General features: G+C 39.5%; 1 protein-coding gene across 1 annotated transcript in view; it reads left to right on the top strand.

The window, feature by feature from the left end:
* Positions 1-4,333: 4,333 nt before the first annotated feature.
* The window catches only part of NOX4 (NADPH oxidase 4), a 124,364-nt gene continuing 105,866 nt past the window's right edge, over positions 4,334-22,831 (top strand). Inside the window, exons 1-2 of the mRNA XM_004589813.2 lie at positions 4,334-4,390; positions 5,061-5,156. Of these exons, the coding sequence (XP_004589870.2) occupies positions 4,334-4,390; positions 5,061-5,156 (153 nt within the window). The remainder of the gene's footprint in view (positions 4,391-5,060; positions 5,157-22,831) is intronic.

The following is a 22,831-nucleotide window of genomic DNA, read 5'->3' as shown; positions in this document are numbered from 1 at the left end:
ACATTCCTAAAGAACTGAATCAGATGTTGCTCTACACTTGTTTTGTATGGATGGGCATGAGTCACTGTCTGGACCCTGTCCCCAGACTTGTAAATTCTAAGTGCTGGGACCACTTCTCACTTGTACCTGGTGAGTTTTTCTTTCTTGTTTAGGGTCTTGGGGGCATGGTGTAGCTTCCTTTTCTTTTTAATGTGTTTGTTAGTTAGTTGAACCTCTGGGATTGTTGCACACACACTACCATTTCCTCTGCACACTGGGATAGCTTTGCTAGTTTTCTCTTTAATGAACAGAACAAAAACATGCAGACTCTTCATTTTATGTCTCTTCATTTATGTCTCTTCAAATTGCAATTGTTAGAAAACTTTTGTTCTATGTAACATATTTCCTATTATCTAACCTTTATATTTTAAAGGAAGATTTATTTTTTATTTATTTTGAAGGTGTTGCAGAGAAAAGAGAGAGGGACAGAAGGAGGGAGAGATCTTTCCTCTTCCACAATGGGCAGCACTGGGCTAGGCCGAAGCTAGGAGCTTCTTCCGGATCTCACATACAAATGTCAGAGACCCAAACACTTGGATCACCATCCAGTGCTTTTCCCAAGCCGTGAACAGGGAACCAGATTACAAATGGAGCAACTGGGGCACGGTTCCTACAAAGAATTCCAGAATCACAAATGGCAGCTTTACCTTCCATACCATCTGTGTCAGACCCTAATGTTAACCATTTTGATAGACATGGTAACCAAGAGTCAGTCTCTCAGGTCAATTTAAATGCAATAGCAGGATAAATAATATCCACCCCAGGATAAGAGATGTAAAAGTTCAAAGTTTGTGAACATTATTTTATAATGAGAAGGGGACTCGGCAGATGTGATTACATTAAGAATCTTGGCCTGAAGAGACTGTTTGGATTAGCCAGGTGATGCCTAACTTCAAGCAGAAGTGTCTTTAGAAGGGAGTGAATCAGCAGACAGAAGATCTTCCTCTCCATCTCTCCTCTCTGTCTGACTTTCCAATAAAAATAAAATAAATCTTAAAAAAAAAAAATAGAAGAGAGGCAAGGGTGAGTTTACTCCCATTCCGGCAGCAGAGAAGGCACTGTGAACCAGGAGACAGATGGAATCATATACTCAAAGTCATCATGTCCATAACTAGCAGAATCTGAAAGCAGCAGGAACCCTGGTCCTGTCAACATTTTTATTTTGACTGAAGGAAACTGATGCCAGACCATTAAGACTGTGGGGCAATAAAACTCTTGCTTTCTACCACAGTCTATAGGAATGTGCTTTGTAGCCTCAGGAAATCAGTAACAAGTGAATGATAATTTCAAATGCATGCAGTATGACCTGCCTGGTAAGTGACATCCAGATCAGAGTTTTTTTGCGGCCCGATGAATCCTTTTCTGGAACTTGAGTGTCAAGCTGGGTGGAAACTCTTCTTACAAGTTACAAGGAAAAAACTGGAGTTTGAGAATAGCACAGGAAGAAGGATGATGTACTTAACTATGATTTATCCATTCAATAAACATTGTGTAAATTCCTCCTTTGTGTCAAACTTTGTGCCACGTTTAGGCATAAAAACTGAAAAAGAAGTTTTGTTTACTGCGAGAATTAGACACATCGTTTACAACAACTAAGCATGTATAAAATGTGGAAATGATCACATGAACAAATGATGATGAACGTACTGAAGAGGGCATGTTTCCAGGAGTTTGTCTAGGTATGGAGGGTTAGGGACTAGGAATGTTTCACAAGCTAGGCCTCTGAGCCGAGTGTAGTAATACTTCAGGCCGAAGGGGCAGAATTCTATTAGTCTTTTGCACAGGCGTTTCATCTTTGAGGGACATTAACTACAAAAATAAAGTTTCTATGTTAAGTAATAAAGGATAGGTCAAGGACATCTTTCACTGTCAGAGTTTACAGCTAGCTCAGGATGATCGGTGTCATGCCACAAATTTTCAAAACACAAATTTTCCATTATTTTAACCTAGAACAAAAGTAAGTCATCTGAGTTCCTCTTATAAAGTCTTTTCCTAGCAATGGTTCTATTTTCATTATGTACATGAAATACTGAGATAGCTACAGAAGTCTCTGCTCATATATTCAATAGAAAACTTAGCTGGGGAAAACCAATTAATACTTGCATGAAACAATCTGGTTTAGAGAAAATTATATTGCAAAGAACCTTATTAATGAAAGTTATTCACAACTGACAATAATTCTGTCCTTTGAGGATGGCTTCAGTATTGTTATAAGTCAACAGAAACAGATGTAGGCTACTTTTATAGAACTATAAAAAAATAATGATTAATAATTAACACTTGCTTGTATTATGTCATTTTATGTGAGGCCTTCACCAAAGTAACGGATTGCCTTTGCCACCTCAGGCAAGTTTCTTCATAAGAATGTCAGGGTCCTCATTTTCAAATTTGGGGGTGCTACTCCCATCCACGTTGGCAGTTGCTTCTAGAATTTAGTGAAACTATATTAATACCACAGACACTAATACTTAGTAGTATATACTTTAGAGCTGTATTCATCATTTAACCATTCTTAAATTTATGTTCATCCAAAAAGGAGAGAGAGAGAGACAGACAGAGAATATCTTTCACCCATCTGGTGGTTCACTTTTCAAATGTTGGCGATAGATAAGCCTGGGCCTGACTGGTGCCAAGATCCTGCAGTTCGGTGCAGGGTGGCAGGCATGCAAGCACCTGCAGCATCCAAACCAGTAAGTTAAACTTCACCCTTGGCCCCCCTCCCCATTTTTTTTGTTTTTTTGCCTTTTTCTTTGTTTTTGCATTGTAGCAGCTGGGCTTTGAAAAATTGTCTTTTTGTTCCACTATTCTTCACTTGCTTTGCTGTGCTCAACTTCCGGGAGTGATGCATTTTGCCAGCCAAAGTCTCCTGCCCCATGTGTAGAACCCAAAGCCCTAGGAACACCGCTATACTCTAGAATTTTACCTCACCAAATATTTATACTGCCTGGAGACTCCATGCATTCTTTCTCTACTCCTTTAGTTATTGCATGGACAACGCAAGTATGGTATTATTTATAAATAATATGTTCTCTAGTTTCAGAAAGAGATGGGGCAGTTTCCAGGATTTGGTCACAAAACAGGAAGATCATATATTTAAAAAAAGAAATGATGGGCCATTAGGAAATTGTGAGCTCTAACTGGTATTTGACATGGATTCACTGCATTTTCAAACTGGAGTTTATTATTATTAGTCATTTTATTAAATTATTTGGGATACATTTCATATGGAAGGGCAATATGATTTCAGAAAATTTTAGATTCAATTACATTTTAGGGCCAGTGTTGAAAAACGCATTAAAAGTTGAAAAAAAATAACAGCTTGAAAAGCATGAGAACTTTTTCGTCACCTGTTAGCTATTAAATTTGCGAAAGTTTTTGGCCTTTTTTTCATTGTTCATCTGCGTGGCTAAATTATTTTGGTCCTCTTCACTTTTTCGTGTGCTTGGTGAGCTGATTCAATTCCCCATTTATCAGCCTTCACTGGGCGTCCGATTCAAGCCTGAGAGGAATTGTCTAACTGTAAGACTCTGAAACTAGGTAGTAAAAGCAATTTCTAACTGGAGTGAATCTGAGCTTCCTTAAAGTCCCTGAGAATTACCTCAGCTTTAACCATTAACTCGCTGGACTTTGTCAAGCAACCCCTGAAAAGCTTTACCTCAGTACCTGATGGGGTAGGGCTGGGGGAGGTCTCGGGGCGGGGGACCTCCGCTGGGGGGTGGGGTCAACCACTGAGTGGGCGTCAGAATGGGGCCGCCGGTACACAAAAGGCGATTTCCGGCTCAGATTTCGTTAAAAAGGCTCTTTGGAACTTTCTTTGGGTTTGGGGAGGGGAAACCGACCGGTCCCAAAGAACTAGTTAGATGTACGCGTGTGTGACTGAGAGGGCGAGGACCCCCACTTGCAGTAGCTGTGCGCGTCGCTCTCCGCATCTCTGAAGGTGTTTGGCAGACCCGGCTGAGAGACTGTGGGGGACGCCTCCAACTTCCCTCCCGGGACCTCCTGAGCGGCTGCAGCCACAACAACAGGCTCGCCCCCAGACAAAGGGCCGACGCGGAGGCGCGCTCCGCCAGCTCCGCCGCGCGGCGCTCCGGCTCGCCGACCCCGCGCACGCCCTGCCGGCTCCTGCGGCCCGCCCAGGTGGCCCGGCGCCGCGCCTCGGGACTTCACCTCAGCCTCTGACCCTCGGTCCCCGCCGCCGCACGGCCCCACCTCCTCCCCGCAGGCCGCAGCGCTCGAACCGCTGCCCGCACCGCCGCGCGCGCCTTGCGGGCCGCCTGGCGTGGAGCGCAGCACCATGGCTGTGTCCTGGAGGAGCTGGCTGGCCAACGAAGGGGTTAAACACCTCTGTCTGGTAGGAAGGCGCGCGGGGCGGCCCTGGCGGGCGTTTCGTCTGTCTTTCCAAAGCTGGTCTTTCCAAAGCTGAGGCTTTAATTCATTCTCTGAGAGTGCGCGGGTGGGACGTTGGAAGGGGGAGCTTGGTCTGCAGTTCAAATAGTCTCAACTAATAAAACTTGACGCTGTTAAAATCTGGAAATAATAACGATTTTTTTCCCCCTTCCTCCAATGCATGGGAATTTCCCTACACAGGGATGGGTGAGCGGATTGCAGGAAGAAGAGGTCACTCTAAGTGAACACAGCTTTTTGTTTGTTTTCAACCCTTTAAACACTGGTGCCCCCTTCTCTGCTTTCCCAGGCTGCTGGGACAGGATGGCGTCTCTCATTTCTCAAGTCTGCTTTTGTTCTGCAAGGAGTGAGGGTGGGGGTTTGGGGAGTGTCTGTAGATCACTTAGTGGACTTGATTGCAACCCAAACACTTCATCTCAGGTGCAGGGGTCCAGTGAGGTCAGCCGAGTCTTCTTGGAGTGCATTTCATCTTGCTGGTTGATTGCAGACGCTTTCTGTATTTACCAGTTGGGATCCCATTGAAAGCCCTCTATCCAGGGGATGCACTTGTGGTCTCAGTTCATCAGTTGATACATATTTTTAATTGTTTTCTCTCTCCCTTTGCCTTGTTGATTTAGCTCACCTGGCTCTCCCTGAATGGCCTGCTTTTCTGGAAAACCTTCCTGCTGTATAACCAAGGGCCGGAGTACCATTACCTACACCAGATGTTAGGCGTAAGTACAAGTTGGGTGACCTAATGGATTGGGGTTCACGCTGCAAACTTAGGCTTTAGGCTTGGTCAGCTCTTCCAGTCATTCAAGGCGGTTTTATTGTACTCGTTCAGAGCATTTGTTGGACTCTTGAGTGGCCTAGGTTTCATGACTTATCTTTTGCTCTTGTGCAACTAAAAAGACTGATTCTTTTTTTTTTTTTTAAAGGAGACTTTATTAATCAGGCTTGGTGATAATAGAGCACAACAGCAAATCACAAGTCCATAAGGAAATCCAACCAATCATAATCCAAACATAATCCCAAAAGGAACAAATGGTCATTACCCTTAAATGCATCCATTAAGCTGAAGACCTATGTCCCAGCTTGCCCAACAATACAAGCTATCCTAAGAGACACGCAACAAAGAACCTGGACACACTTACAAAGCTGCAGACATTCACCTTTCCCTGGCTTCTCTGCCCACATTCCTTCACTGCTAGGCCTCACCTCTCCTGGAACTCCTGATAGCACACAAACCAGAAACAACATTATTATATCCATTGTCCCATCTAAGCAGCACACAGGGACCATGCTCAGGGGATTACCTGTCCTGGGTCAGCCAAGAGTGGAGGTGCCAGAGTAATGGAAGCACGTGGCCAGAAAGAGAGTGAGGGCCCCTGCTTCACAGGCCTTTTAAAGGGGCTTGTGAGGGGAGTGGTTACACAACAATGCAATACCGTCGTCTCTCAGTTGATAGGTGAGACACAGGTGGGCAGGAGTGAATACCTAAGTGTTGTGGGCTAAGGAGTTGATTAGTGCTCATTGGGATGGCAGGAACAGAAACTGGGCTTGTAGCTAAAACACCTAGACTAATTGGATTTGTCTGCATCCAATATCCTGGCTAAATTAGGACATGGGGAGAGTGGTTGAGGATGGAATTATACGGAGGGTAGAGGACACGGCCAAATTTCATTTGCCCACTGTCTATCACTGGCTGCACCCCATAACACTGGCAAGAGTCGTTTCAATCTTGAGCAAAGCAGTGAACAAAGAGAATGCCTGCAGTGTCCATGTCCTAATTCTTTTCAAAAGATCCATGTGACTGTCCCCTTGTCATTTTAATGCTCACCAGACGGTTGGAAAGTCTACACAGAAGCATTTCTGCCTTGTAAAGTATTAGGAGCCAGTCTGAATTAAAAGACTGATTCTTTTAAGAACCAAACTCTATGAAAGTGAGAAGAATGAATCTTCAGGACGAGGGCATTAGTGGCCCAGCGAAGTTGGTGCTTTCTGCCAGCTGCCTAAGTGCCCTGAGGATTGCTTCGTGGAGGATGGCCGATGACAGGCTTTTAGTTCTCACTCAGCCAGGCTCTCAGCCTGCCCTTGGGCTCTCCAAAGCACTTCTGCACTGTTTGCTTTCACTGACAGTTCCTGCAGGCGCTGTGTCCAGGGGTTATTCCTTTCTGGGCATTTTTCACAGGCTTGTCTGTTGCAGCATTTTGTACTAATATTAGAATGAAATTGCACAAAAACATTTTGTTTGACATTGGCTTTTTCTCTTTTTATCTATTTTCTGATCTTTCAAATCTTCTTTGACGCCTTATCAAAAACATTACCAGGGACATCTTATTTTGTTTAAGGAGATTGCACTTTTTAAGGAAGAAGCAAAAATGTCAAAAGCATCTCAAAAAATGGTATTATACCTGCCAAAGCGGAGTTTTGTTATTTCTCACTGGTGTGCTTCTCATGGTTTAATGATTATTTAAACTTAGTTCAGACGTATTCAGTGCAACCATTTCTGTCTTTTTGTGTTTAACTATACTGACTTACCTTTTAAACCTTAAAATTACATTAACTGGTACATATAAAGCCTGCAATAAGTTGTTGCTGAATTAATTGAATGATTTTTTATTTTGTATTGCAAAGTGCTATTTCTCATGATCTGCTTGTCACATAATTTATGTTTTTGAAGTTTAATGTCTGGATTTAACTAATACATTGAAAGATATCTTAAAGACAAACTCACTTGGTTGATAATTTTTTTTGAAAAAAAAATTATTTGAAAGAGTCGTGAAGAAAGGATGAGAGAGAGAGGGTGAAAGAGAGATATTCCGTCCAGTGGTTCACTCAATAAATGACCTCAACTGATAGGACTAAACTAAGTAACAGCAGAAGCCTGGAACCCCATCTGGGTCTCTCATGTGAGTGGCAGGAACTCATGTACTGGAGCCAACTTCTGCTATTGAGGCATGTCAGCATGGACCAGGGTGGGGAGTAGAGTAGCCGGGAGTGTAACCAGCACTCCAGTGTGGGATGTCAGCATGGACCAGGGTGGGGAGTAGAGTAGCCGGGAGTGCAACCAGCACTGCAGTGTGGGATGTCAGCATGGACCAGGGTGGGGAGTAGAGTAGCCGGGAGCGTAACCAGCACTGCAGTGTGGGATTTGTGTGTCCCCGCTGAGAACTTGACAGTGTCACAATGCCTGACCTTTATTGGTAACTCTCCTTTCCTCCTACTTTTTCCCCTTCCTCATCCTTTCTCCATCCGTTTTTTCCTTCCTTCCAACCTTTCACCCAACAATTCAGAAACTGTTATGAAAGCTGTGCTTTTCAAATAGGCACATAGAGTATGACATCTCCCTCCCTCCCTCAGATTGCTTACAATCTAATGGAAAAATCAACAAGTAATTAGAATTTGATTTAAAAAACACACGTTTTACTTCTTTTCTCTAGTAGCCACTAGCTCTATTGGTCTATAATTTTATTTGCTACATGGAAATTCTTTAAATGTGAGTTAATGAACAGGACGTTTTCCAGTGGGAGCTTGATCTGACCTATTATATAACTTGAACTTGGAAAAAGCTCTTGAAAGTTAAGATGGCAAAATTTTCTCTGGATTAAGTGGTATTTGTGTTAATATAAAATCTTAAAATTGGAAACATTGCAATAACTTAGAAAGCAGTGTCTGAACTTTGGATTTTTAACGGACATAGAATAAGTTAAAAATCACTTCTTTTAAAAAATAATTATGTTTGAATTCATCAACTTGGATGCTGTATATGTGAATTTCAGATTTATTTTGATGATAGGTAAAATGTGATTAAGATTATACACACACATACAGACACACAATGAAACTTCAAAAAGTTCTTGGAAATGGGATGTAAGGCTCATTTTATTTATTTATATTGAAAAGGCAGATTTACAGAGAGAAGGGAGACAGAGAGAAATATCTTCCATCTACCAGTTCACTTCCCAAATGGTCACAGTGGCTGGAAGGCCTGGAACTAAGCCAATCTAAAGCCAGGATCCAGGAGCTTCCTCTGGGTCTCCCACACAAGTGTAATGGCCAAACCCTTCCTCCTCTTTCCCAGGCCACAAATAGAGCTGGATGGAAAGTGGAAACTCTTGGGAATATGTTCCCTGTGTCTATTTTCATTCTACTTCAGTGCTTCCTTTAAGGAAGGTGACAGTGTGGAGGTAGAAAGTTAGCCCCTGGTGGAGAAGATACTCGCTTCCCTCGTTGAGTGCTGGGATTGGATTCTTGGCTCTGGCTCCTGACTGAAGCTTTCTGCCAGTGTAGACGGTGGGAGACAGAGGTGATGACTGTAGTAAGGGAGTTGTCAAGTGTCACACAGGACACTTGGGCTGAGTTTCCACTGTCCAACTTTGGCTCTGACCCAGCCAGCCTTGGCTGTTTTGAGCATTTTGGGAGGGAAATAGCAGAGGAGAGTCCTCTTTCCTCCCCTTCTCTCTCCTTTCTGCCCTCCTAAGCAAACAAATACCTTTAAAAATGACAAGTTAGCAAGGTTCAAGATCTACTGGCACATAGTACAGCCTTGATAAATATTGTACAAAGGGAAATGAAGAAACATTTTAAAGATGGAAGAAATAGAAGACTAGGAAAAAAAAGGACAGAGAGTAGATTGAAAAAGTCAGGTCATTATAAATTAATTTTCATCAAAACCCAATAGCCATAATATGTTGATCTTTAAGCTTTTGAGTCAGGATTGAACAATTTATCAAGACTCGCTATGGAAATCAGTAGTCTTCTCATCTTTTCAACGTCATGCTGAAAGATGAAATGTGCCTTCCAAAATAGCCATTTCAGAGTAATTACTGCTTATGAATTTTTTCCTCCAAAGATTTATCTCTCTGAAATCTGAAGTTACAGAGACAGGTGATGAGAGGAAAAAAGAAGGAGAGAGAGAGGGCGGGAGAAATAGATACTTCCCATCTCTTGGTTCACTCCCCAAATGCTTGCACTGGCCAGTGCTGGACCAGGCCAAAGGTAAGAGCTTGAGCCATCGGCCTCCTTGACCACCTCCATGCCCTGTGGGATGGTGAGGGCCGCCCGATCTGCAATGCGCATGGGCACCAGTGTGTCGGACACAAACACAGGGGGGCTGTGGTTCGGGCACTCGTCCACGAGGTGCTCCTGGCAGGACTCGCAGACTAAGGAGGGAAGGGAGAACGGGAGGGAAGCAAGCACAAGAGAGGGGGTTTCAGTGGTGGTGGGAAAGAGGGCCCACCCGGAGGACAGCTCAGAGGCACCGGACAGCAGTTGGCAGTTGACTAGGCAGTGCCAGGTCTGCCCCTTCCCCTGCCCCAGCCCTGGACCCTTAGGAGCAAATCACACTTATGCTCCCTGGAGACTCAAAGAACACACCTGCCAAGGCCAAGGAAGCCACCAGCTTCCTAGGACTGTGGAGAAGCTGGCTGGCAAGTCTGCACTGGACTGGACAGAGCACTTTGTGGGGGCTACAGCAGCTGGAATAAGACACTTACCGCTCCGCCAACCTTAGTGCACTCCCACTTGGAAAATGGGAGGAACAGCAGCATCCCGCCCTCCCTCCCGTGGGAGGCTGAGGACTCCCCAAGGGCCTGCACCCGTACTTGGACCGTCATAGCTTCCTGCTTACGGCTTGTGCGTGGCCCAAGTCCTTGGACCCTGAGCCCACGTGGGAGATTCAGAAAATACTTCTGGCTCCTGGCTTCGGATCGGCTTAGCACCAGCCATTGTGGTCATCTGGGGAGTGAACCGGGGGATGGAAGATCTTTCTCTCTTTCCTTCCCTCTATAAATCTGCTTTTCTAATAGGAAAATAAGTAAATCTAAAAAATAAAAGAAATACTGTGGCAAAAAAAAAAAAGAGCTTGAGCCAACTTCTGCTGCTCTCTGTGGCAATTAGCAGGGAGCTGGACCAGAAGTGGAGCAGTTGAGGTTTGAATGGGTGCTGACATCAGGTGTGTGTTGTAGGTGGTGGCTTAACCCACTGTGCTCAAATACTAACCTCTTGAATTTTTAAACCATTTTGTATTCTGTATTTTTTTTTAGTATAAAAACAGCTACAGTTCTATTGATTACTTAATGAATGAACATTTGATGTTATTTGTATTAGGGCTTTTCTAATTCTGCTATTTTGGTTTTGTATCATAGAATAAATTTGGCTACACTTTTCATATTGCAAAGAAATACAGCAATGAGAGAATTAACAGCAAAATTATAGCGCTGACTTCCATATCTGTAATAATTATTAATTATATGGCTCAGAGCAGTGCATCCGCAAATACTTAGCTCCACCATGGTATACATTTACAAGTCCTGAAGAGAACATAGCAGTTCTCCTGTAGGCTAATTTCAGGTTTGTAAAAATCATTATGCGTTTCTGAAAATTAAATTGCTTATATTACTTTAAAACACAAATAGAAAAACTGTTCCCATTTGCTGAACATTTAACAGCATAGAATACAAAGGTTGTTTTCATTCATCTGTAAAATGTAGAGTGTTAACAAAATTGGACTACTGTTGTAGGCAGGAAGGGGCCACAAAATATATCCTATTTGTAAAAGACAAAGACTTTGAGAAACAATCGATTCTTGGTAATTTCCTGAAATACCTGTTTTCTATTATGAAATAATTACTTATTCAACTGTTTATACCTTTGATATGCCTGATATGTTACATACATTTGTTTAAACTGGGAAAATATTCTTATTTCGAGTTTTATTTGTTTTCACATTTTACTTGAAAGGCAGGAGAAGAGAACTAGATTGTCAATTGTTGATTCATTGATTTACTCCTGAAATGCCGTAGGAGGATTGGTTTCAGAGCTAGGATTTGAGTTCAGCTTTTATGCACTGTATTTTCTCCTTATTTTACAATGCCCCACTGGCCAATTTCAAATACTGATACTATGGATTAATGTTACTGTTTGTCAATACTTCTGTATTTAAATAGAATACAAATCATGTATAATTCAGAATTTCTTTGCAGCAATTAACTATGCAAGAAGAAATCCATGGTATTATTGAATATATAATTTAACCAAGTGAGATCAAAGTGTTACCAGCGAAGCTAAGTGGGTTCTTTCCACAGCTTAATGTTGAAATAAAATGATAGGAGGGCCCAGTGCGGTGACCTAGCAGCTAAAGTCCTCACCTTGAACATGCTTGGATTCCATATGGGTGCTGGTTTTGGTCCTTGTGGCCCCACTTCCCATCCAGCTCCCTGCTTTTGGCCTGGGACAGCAGTTGAGGACAGCCCAAAGCCTTGGGACTCTGCACCCCTGTGGGAGAACCTAAAGAGGCTCCGGACTCTTGGCTTCGGATTGGCTTGGCTCTGGCCGTTGATGCTGCTTAGGGAGTGAATCAGCAGATGGAAGATCTTTCTCTCGGTCTCTCCTTTTCTCTGTATATCTGCCTTTCCAATAAAAATAAATAAAAAAAAGAAAGAAAGTGATAAGAAGTAAGTGTAGATGTAATAGACTCTCTTTAAAGCAAAGTGATAGGATAGCACTGACCCACAAAGAAGTACAGAAATGGAGTGTCAAATGGCCACTGGCTTTAGGGGAAATGGCTTGGGTTCTTAAGTTGTTTTTTTTTTTTTTTTTTTTTTTCCTCACAGTCATGAACCTAGGGAGAGTCATGGGGGGATCCAGGTATCTTGGCTGATGACAGGTGTCTTGAATGAGAGTGTGAAGTAACTAATTCTCTTCTGGGAGCATGGTCACAGCCTCCACTCCCCTAGGTCTTGGCAGAAAAACAGAAGGGAAACACTCTCCACTTTGGTTTTCTTGGCTATTCCAAGGTCTTGCTTTGCGCCGCCAATACATCTAGTATGTGCAGACAGTAAATTGTGAAATGCAGTCCAGGAAGTGGGCATGCCTTCTGCTCTGTGACCCTGGCCTCACAAAGCATCATCATTTTGACACAGTCAGTACTTAGCAGTTGCTGAGATATTTATTTATTTATTTATTGTTTTCCATTATACAGTTTTGTATGTACAGGGCTTCCTCCCTTCCGTTTCCTTCCCTTTCTATTCCTTCCTCCTCCTTCTCCCCTCCCTAGTATCTTCTATATTTTACAATAATATAGCCTTTCTGCTACAGTCACAAATCCAGCATTCTGCTGTTCAGGTATGTCATGACATTGTAGGTGTAGGCAATGTTAGAGAATTTAGGATCTTGTTGCCAAAGTATAGTTAACAGTTTTATTGCAGGTCTTCTTTTCTTTGTTGCCCAGTGTTCTAGTCTCCATTAGACTGTTAATGAGAATATATGTGTGAGCTCCTAAATATCTTGTTTTGTATTTTCAGTAAGAGATGTTTTATGTCAGAAAGAGCATATAATATGCGTTTGGGAATTGGCTTATTTCATTGAGCATAATGGTTTCAAGTTGGGACCACTACATATGAGAAAACAACCTGAATCCCTACATTTATGGAAGCATAATCCACAATAGCAAAGACATAGAAACAGCCTAGGTTGTTAAACTAAGGCACATGGCTCTATGGAATACTACTCAGCCATTAAAAAGAATGAAATTCTGCCATTTGCAACAATGTGGTCCAAACTGGCAATATTTATTTCTAAAATATGTGTTAGAGAGCAAGATAAGTAGAAAGAGCTTCCATCAGCTGATTCCTTCCCTAAGTGCTTGCAGTGATAGTGGTACAGGGCCAGCATTGGAAGTTGGAAACAATCCAAATTTTCCAAGTGAGTGTCAGGCACTCCGTTACTTGAGCCATCCTCACGATTGCCAGGCTCTACATTAACAGGAAGCTGGAGTCAGGAACTAGAGCAGGTGCTGAACTCAAAAACAGGCATTCTAATGTGGGATATGGGTATACTAGCACAAGGCTAAATTTTTCTCTTAGTGAAATATTTCCCTTCTGATTATCTGGAATATGGCAGGTATTTAATACTTCAAACACACTGTAATTTAACCTTTTTATTTTTATCACAAGTACCTGAACTTGTTTAGATTTTATAAAATTTACAAGTGAAAAAGTATGGTTACATGCTAAAGTTGTTCCAAACATGCTTAAATATTTCTCCAGAACAAATGATAGCTAGTTTTAAAATCTAGATTTAAAATGATATGATTAGCAAGGCTAAAAAGTTGGTTCATTGGTGGTTGAAGACAGATTTCACATACACAGTCGCTATGACTAAGAGCTTCTATTTTGGAAAATACAAGTAGAAATATTGGGAGATCCATTCTGCTTTCCTGACCATGGGCATTCATCATTTTGCTTTAAGCTTCCAAGAAGTCAACACACCAACTGACCCAGGACAAATACATCAGAATAGATAGTAATCTTTGTCCTCCTCCACAAAACAGGGCTTGCTCTTGGATAGTGAATTGAGGCTATAGTTCTTTGTGTCAAACTATGAAAATCTCTGATTTATGCCTAATCTGGGTGTTCTGAAAGGGGAGCCTTTGGGAATGAAGGGAAAAGACACACATATCTGGAGTGTCCATTTTTTAGTTCTTGGTTCTGAGCGGAAAATTAAGGAGTAAAAAAAGTCACATAATAATTGGCAAGGGAAGTAAGATTTGAAGTGTTGGACGATAAAATAACATGGGGTTGCTGTGTTTCAGTAGGAGTTTTCATCACTATTATTGCTTCTCAGATTGGAGTGACTGACACTGGGAAGTCATATGGTTATGGTTGGTGAGTGTCTGAGTTAATTTGTGCAGTCCAAACAAAACCACACACACACACACACACACACACACACACACACAAAACCAAAGAAACAAAAAACAAACTTCAAACTCCTATATCAGCCCTAACAACCATTTAATATAGGACTTCATTGATTGCTTAAGATGAAATATTTATGTAACTTCAAGGAATAGAAGATATAGTTAATATATACTTTAGTGTATAAGGATAGCGTGCTGTGAGCAACCCTGAGAAAATGTTTGCTATTTTTTGAAATACTGTGATAATTTACAAAGCAGTTCTTCTGAAGCCCTCGTATTCATATGCACCTATTTTTGAGTTGTATTTTTGATATTTTAATTGATAAAATTGAGGAAAATGCATTTTATGATACCAGATTCAGTGTTTCTTAATTTTATATCTTGTTTCTTCCCAAATTAGCATAGATATATACAGTACAGTTTTCAAGTTAATTATTCTTTTGGTGCTGTGATGAGATTTCATTTTTCAGCTTTTTCTTACAAATGCTCTTTTTATAAATGTGTCCAGTGATCATACACAATTATAAATTCTTACTGAGATACTTCAGTTATTTGGAAGAATATGACAGGCATTCAGAGTCTTTCTAACTTCCTAGTGAAATAACAGTGATGATCTTTATTTGGTCAGTCATCACCCTTGGAAACATTAACCAATTTACCCTCTCAGAGCCCGAATAAGTTATATCATACCATTCTGCAGAGACAAATATCTCAAGTCAAGTGAATTTTTTTAAGATGGGCAGAGTCTGGACAAATGGACCTAAGATTTTAGTCAGTGCTGGTTTCATAGTGGGATAAGCAGCTTGGATTCTGCTGAGAAAGGATATATGCTTTCTGTGGCTATTTAAAGAAGTTTGATCATTAACTGTTGCATTGCTTAGATTATAAAATCACTACCTAGAACTGCCCAGGCATGTAATGTGCCTTCTCTAGGCAGGGCATATTCTTAGCCATGTGTTACTGTTAGTCCTTAATCTTTACAGAAAGCTATTTGAAAAACATTTGCTATAATGAAATATAATGAACATAATGAAATTATAGCACATGTTATAATGAAAACATATTTGCCTCCTGTTAGGTGAAATGAGTTATATTACTTGGATGAAGTCACATTATATTGTTTGTCTAGTTACAATGCATAGCAATTCATTGAAGTTTGGAAATGGAAGGGGACTTTGAGATCTTTACTTGGATTTCTTCCTCATTCTCTAAAACAGAACAATGAGATTACATTCTTCATTTACTTATAATAGTGATGTCAAGCATTTTATATTTGGAAGGGAACTTGATACTTTAAATTAAATTTCTTTCTTGCTTTCCAAAATAGAAAAATGAAGCCGAAATTATTTGCTCACCATCATCCAGTGAATTAATGGTTTGCCACTGTTTGGTCTATTGATCCTCTTAATTTGATACTAGACTGCTATAATGAACAGCTGTGTGTGCATGTAGACGAACATGTTAACCCTTAAACTAATCAGACCACTGGCGTTTCATTTTTAGAAGAGTGGTTTTAGCATTTTTGGCAATTTAGGAAGTAAAGGACAGTTATTGATTTTTTTCTTCAGATAGAATATGCTGCAGTATTGTGGTTGTTTGCACTTGTCTCAGAAATTTGTTAAGAGATTAGAGAACTTTTATTTTAAAGTATTTCTCTTTTCATACTATCAGAATTCTGGAGCTCAATTCCTAGAGCACAGATGTCTTTATTGTATATGGCTAAAATTATCTTGTTAATGCCATTCAAAACAGCATAGAATTTAAGTAGGGACGACTCTCAGAGATTTTCAGATCTGAGTAATAGTTTTGATAGTGTTGCAGGTTAAAATCAGTGAGAACTACCCATGTTCTTGACTTCAAGAGCTATATACTCTGCTGTATGATGTGGACATATTTGTTTTCAAATCATCGGGATGAAAAGATTAGGACATCTTTGCTGCATTCTATTATGATATTGTTGTAGGCTTTATAATAACATGTCCAACTGTCTTGGAAAATGCCATTATCTGTTTAGGCCAGTAAGTAATGAAATTTTTGACATTCTGTATCTGTTTTTGTATATGAAAGAGAGTTGTGAGCAGATTATTTTATTGTTTCATCTATCATGTGGGACCAATATTTTTATTCAATTATTTATTTTGTAGCTGAGAAACTGTATTGTAAGGGTTCTTTAACTTACAGTGAGTAACAGAGGCAGGTTAATATCTGATGTCTCTGGTGCAGAGCATGTATTCTTTTTTGTTTTATTATTTTTTTCATAAACATTGTGTGTGTATATACATTTATCATGTACAACATGCTGTTTTGAAATATGTGTGTGTTGTGGAATGGCTCAATTGAGGTAATTTATACATGCATGATCTTATATGCTCATATTTTCTGATAAGAATACCTAAAATTTACTATCAGGAATTTTCAACAAAGCAATATATTGCTATTAGTTCCAGTTCTCAACTTCTTCATCCCCAGTTCTGGATACCTACTGTTCTAGTTTGTTAGATTCTAACTGTAAGTGAGATTATGTGACATTTATCTCTGTGTGGCTTATTTCACTGAACATGATGTTCTCCAGGTTTGCCTATGCAGTTGCCAATGACAGGATTGCTTTTTTTTTTATTCAAGGCAAAATAGTATTCCATTGTGCATGTTTTGACATCCACTCATCTATTGGCAAACGTTTTATTTGAGCCATTATGTTTTTGTGCTTCCATGCAATATTAATATTAGATTGAACCATATTAATTTGCCATTTTGGTAGGCCCAAACCAGTGGAATGTTAAGTCATACCACTGATTAAGAATGAGTATTGGATCAGACACAGCTCTTGGATGGTTTATAATCTCATATGATCTTATATTTAATTAAGTCCTTCTAACAACTTTGGAAGACAGGAATTATCACTTTTTATAGAATTGAGAAACTGAGTCATTAGATAACTTTTCCCGGTTTGAGCCCACATCTGCCTGACATTGAAAAACCATGCTTGCAACTCTTTTGTAAGTTTCTGAGGCAGATAGTGTCAGAACCTGAAATTGTTCACTCTTATCTAAGGTTCTTATCCTACCGTAAGATGTTGTGTGTATGTCCATCCTTTTGTGGGCTTTTGAATCTGTTAACAAGTGTTTGATTTAAGACAGACGTAAGAGTATGGTAGAGGGATTATTCTTCAAGATGAGACCGATTTAGATTGTCTTATTTCAACTGATGCTTATTGTATTAACTTTCCAGTGTGGCTTGAAATAAAAGAGAAAATTGTTTCCTCAGCAGTTCTTGAGGCTAGAAATCCAACGTCAAGGTTTTGGGAGAGTTCATTTCTTCAGAGGCTTTTCTCTTGTGATGTAGATGGCTGTCTTTTCCCACTGTATTTACAGGATCTTCTGTGTGTGTGTGTGTGTGTGTGTGTCTGTGTGTATTCTCATGAATATCTTCCTGTTCCAAGGACAGCAGTCATATTGGAATTTGGCCCAATCCAAAGACTTTCTTTTTCTTTGAAGACAATCTCCATTTATAGTCATGTTTTCAGGCACTCCATGTAAAAACTTCAACATACCAATTTGATATGGGAAGAAATCAACCTGTAATGCATATCAACTTTTTCCATGGTCCTTTGGAAATGAAACCTGAGTTTTAAAGAATTAATTTGATTTTCATGTAGTTACATCCTCCTCATGCCAGAAGTCCAGCTGAACACAAGTATTCCGGAATGGCATTGTGTATCAGTCCTTCCCAGGCCCATTTACAAAGGTGCTGTGATGTTCCTGACAAGTTGTTTTTAGAACTTGAGTCTTAGCCCCACCCTACACTGTTTTGAACATTGCTCATACACAGTGCTTTAGTCCTTCCATGATCTCAGGGAAGAAAATAAAAAAAAAATAACACCCCAGAGGGAGGAGTATCAGTATTTCATTGTAATTATTTGGATCTTGTCATAATGAGTATTACTTCATGGAACTGACTCCCAGAGGAAGAACACAGTGAATTTTGAGGCGTTATTTTACCTTGGACAGTGCTGAAGCCAGTAACAGTAGTCTCAGTATTAGTTGTTACAAGTGTTTTCCCTTAGGGAGCATTCCGCCTGGAAGGAGAACAGCCTATAGCACTGTGGAATGCCATAGCAACCTTCAGGATTGTTCCAGTTCACTTATCTCATTTGATTGACAAAGTAGTGTAGTAAAATATCTTCTTTAGGGACTGAGTGTGAATTCAATGTAAATAGTAAGACTTGCAACTCTTGCTTATTGTTCCTTTATGTCCATGATGCTAAGCATTGCATTTATCACAAAAATTCGTTTTCAGATTGACTAGATAATTCTCAAGAGACAAGCAGATCACAAATTATTATTGAAAAGTTCCTGTGCTTTGGAGCTATAAGAATATGAATCTGAATTATAGCTTAGATATTTCTTTTCCTTTATGACTTTGGCAAATTACTGCTCTAAATTAGAGAAATCTAAACAGGAGGGCTTAAACCGCGCTGACAGCTTGTCAGGATTACATGAGAAAACAATAAAATATTTAGCATTTCATACATGTGTACTCAGCAAATATTAATTTTCGCATAAATAAATAGTAGTATTTGATATTAATTCTTTGAATAGCACTAAATGGTAATTCTATAAAATATTTGTGTCTTCAAGTATGAACATTAAAAGTAATTTAGAGACATAAAAATGCTAGGAATTTGTAGCGCTTAGAGCAGATGGCATCTAGGTCAGGGAGATTCAGCCTTTGTTTTGGTATTACATTGCTCACTGGAGTGCCTAATATCCACATATTTGGTGAGGAGGTTGCATGTTTGCTGGTTCAGTGGAACATTGCAATTTCGCTCCTTTAGTTGAACTCTGGCTGCTTCCCTCATCTTTCTTGAAGAAAGAAGGCTGTGATGTGATGCTACTTGTCATTGGCACAATTTTGTTTTTCTAATCAACTTGGCTTTAATTAGTAGAATTCATTTCATTCTAAAAAGGCATGAATTAATGTTTTTGTTGATCTTCACTGAGCATTGGAATTTTCAACAGGCAAACAAAAATATTACCTAAGTTATGAGATTGTTGTGAATCTTAAATAATAATAATAGCACTGATATCTTCCAATGGATCTGATAATACATGGAGTTCCTGGGAGAATTTATTTCATTTTCCATATGACTCTACAGGATAAATCTGTTCATGAGATGAAGGTAAAGAATGCAATTTCTAAGTAATTTTCCCCTTGCATCAGAGGGTCACTTAGATACCAGATGTCTTCTTGCATTTCCTACCTTTTCATCCATCACAGCTTTATGCAATAATTTACTTCATTATTTTATAACCGAGAAAAACATGCTGAAGGCACCCGATAGCCAAGTGTTATGCTGAGAACACCACAGTTGTGAAGGAGGGTTGTGGCGTGTTGCTTCTGCCTGCTGCCGTTCCATCTGCTTTTACTGCTCCATCCGGGGCACCATTGCTGAGCTCCTCAGAGGTTGTTGAGGAAAGTTTGGAGAGAGCAATGAAAGAATATGTCTTTGTGAAAAATTAATTAGGATTCACACCTGAATATCCAATATCTCTACATTTATGGTGCTGGATGTCCTGAAGATTTTTGACATGGTTTTCTTAATAATGACATTAATGTATAAAAGCCAATTACAGATGTTACATTTTAGTATAATTTTGTAATGTAAGAAAACTTATGTGTGTGTGGAAAAAGTGTTTTGTGAAAAGTAGTTTCACTTCTGGTAATAGAATTGAAAGAAAAACTAGATAGCATGAGGAACAGGTAAACTTTATTGGGCTCAATGTTTTTGTGTGAATGTCTGATATACGACTCCACAGAAAAATTACATTTTTAGGTTTTCTTAAATTAGAAAAATTTTAAAGATCTGTAACAAAAATCAAAACTGTTGGAGTTCTGATTTAAGGAAACAAGAAATCCATGACCTACTCAATGTAAAAAAAATTTAAGTAACTGAGGTTAAAAAAAAAAAAAAGATTAAACACAAAGAGTAAGACATACTAAAAAATGACCTATCCTGACTGCCCTCTGATTCTGTTCTTTGTGATGGGATTTTCAAATGTTTATTTAAAATGGAAAATGATCTCATATTGCGGTCGATCTGGAAGGATCTGGAATGTCTGTTTTCTGAATACCTTTCTTTTTGTCCTCATGCTATACTTTCGATTCTCTTTGCTAAGTTGTTTTTTCCCACATTAAGCCTTTTCTTACTGGTTTTTTCCTGTTCACATCCTACACTAAGTAAACTCCATGTTGTTTTGCTTCACATGGGAACTTGGCTTTCAAGGTAGATGAAGAGACCTAAAGGATGGGGAATTGTGGAATAGGAAAACAGGAAGTGCTGAGAATTATAATGAGATGACGACATTGGAGTGCTTTTACATCTGATTGATTTTCCTTGGTCAAGTTATTGTTTTAAATTCATTTTTAAAAAGTTAACGTAAAGGAAGCATGTCATGTATCTCATAGATACAATTCTAAGATTAACTTATTTCCCTGCTTCTGTTCTCTTTTCTTTGGCATGCCCTTTTCCTTTTCTTTTTTTCCCCTTTAATGTTTGCTATAGCATGCTTTCAATTTACTTTATAATCATAGGCTTCATGTATTGCCAAACATAATATTCAACAAGTAAAAAGAAATTTCCAGAGGCCTATAGACAAGGGCTTTAAGCAGTAGTCAGATAAATTACGTTGGTCCTTGAGTTTTGGTAATTCCTTTGCTTGAAAAAGTGTGAATCCCAACCACATTTGTATAGTATGTTGAACTCTGTGATCAAAAGGTGAGGAGTATGTTTTTCTTTTCCTCTTTCTTCTCAAACTTCAGAATATCGAAAGGGAAAACTGAGCAATACCATCAGTGTTCTATTCTAATGGATTACAACTGGAAAACAATGACTCATATTACACCACAAAAATGTAGACTTTCAACATGAATTTTCCACCTCTACTTAAGAAATGATATTTGCTGTTGGGCTTTGTCTGTCTCTGTTCTATTTGTTATATCTCAGGGGATTTTTCTGTGATGTTGGGATTGACTTCGACTCTGTACTCCATTACTTAACGAATTGCTCAGCTATTTGGATATTGTACTTTTTTTTTTAATGAAAGCATCAATCAAGTCAAAATATTCAAAGAATTATTTTGACAATTAACATGAATCTACAAGGTTTTCTTTATTTTGGTTTGCTTGAAAGAAGTGATCTTAGACTGTTTTGTTTTAAATCTTGAGTGTGCCATGATGAAAAAAGAAAATGTGTTTTGTTCAAGTCATAGATGTTATGTAAATGAAATTTGTTGAAGTCCTCTATGGCATTCATTGAGACTTTTGTTAAAACCTACTGTCACTGTCTCCTATTACCTTTTCCTTGGTGTGAAATAGCAATTAGCTAAAATTTCAAATGTAGTTATGTCTGTGAAAATTCTGGGGTATTGGAAGAATGATATGGTAAAAAGAACAGAGATATTGAAACAAATTGATCTAAGCGGAAGTCTCTTAACAGATATACCATTAGATAATTAATTATGAAAATCTTCTGAGCCCAAGTTCCCTTCATTTTAAATAGAGTTGATAAAAATATTAATATTGAAAATTTAAGATGATAATTAGTTTAACCTATGTTTAGCTTGACATAGTTTTAACCTAATCTTTCTCTTTTTTTTTTTTAAGAATTATTTTTATTGGCAAGTCAGATATACAGAGAGGAGGACAGACAGAGAGGAAGAGCTTCCATCCTCTGATTCACTCCCCAAGTGGCTGCAACAGCTGGAGCTGAGCCAGTCTGAAGCCAGGAGCCTGGAGCTTGGAGACTTTTCTGGGTTTTCCCACACAGGTACAGGGTCCCAAGGCTTTGGGCCGTCCTCGACTGCTTTCCCAGACTACAAGCAGGGAGCTGGATGGGAAGTGGGACCACTGGGGGATTAGAACTGGTGCCCATATGTGATCCTGGTACATTCAAAATGAGGACTTTAACCATTAGGCTATCGTGCTGGGCCCAACCTGATGTCTCTCTTATAGGAATTTTTTGGTGAGGGAAAGAATGGAAGGATAAATACCATGAAGAAGAAATAAGTAAAAGGTCCCAAAAGTGTTAATTTCCTTGTCTTTAATGACAAGTTATATTCGTATCTTTCAGGAGACATCTTTGCCACTGAGAATGTTTCAGAGTTGAGATCTACTTGTAAATCCTTGCTAATGGTTTTGAAATATTATCTAATTTCTTAAAAATATAAATAAATATTTGTCTTTCCCTCTTAATATAGATATACCTGCATAGGGGTTCCATCCTTTTCCTGTCCCTCTCTCCCCTTATCACCACAACCTCCTGCTTTCCATTAAGAGGAAGTTGAAGTTAGGAGTGGAAAACAACCAATGAGCTCTGCGATGATATGTGGGCATCTACGTCTATAATGCTAGATCAAATCACCATGTCCTTTATGAGTTTTAATGTATGTCCTCATGGGGACTAGTATTGCGGTACAGGGGCCCTTGAGGCTTGCAGCTTAGCATCTTATATCAGAGTTCTGGTTTGAGTCCCTGTGGCTATACCTCTCATCCAGTTTCCTGCCAATGCGTCTAGGAAGAGTGAAAGAGCTTCAAGTATGCGGACCCCAGGCTACCCCAGCCCTGATTATTGTGGCCATATTTTTAAAGATTTATTTATTTTCAGTTGAAAGACAAAGAGGGAGGAGAGAAAGAGAGGGAGAGTTATCT

The sequence above is a fragment of the Ochotona princeps genome, chromosome 4 (genome assembly GCF_030435755.1).
Source record: "Ochotona princeps isolate mOchPri1 chromosome 4, mOchPri1.hap1, whole genome shotgun sequence".
Taxonomy (NCBI): Eukaryota; Metazoa; Chordata; class Mammalia; order Lagomorpha; family Ochotonidae; genus Ochotona; species Ochotona princeps.
Note: the sequence above shows the minus strand (reverse complement) of the source record. Positions and strands in the feature narration are given on the sequence as shown.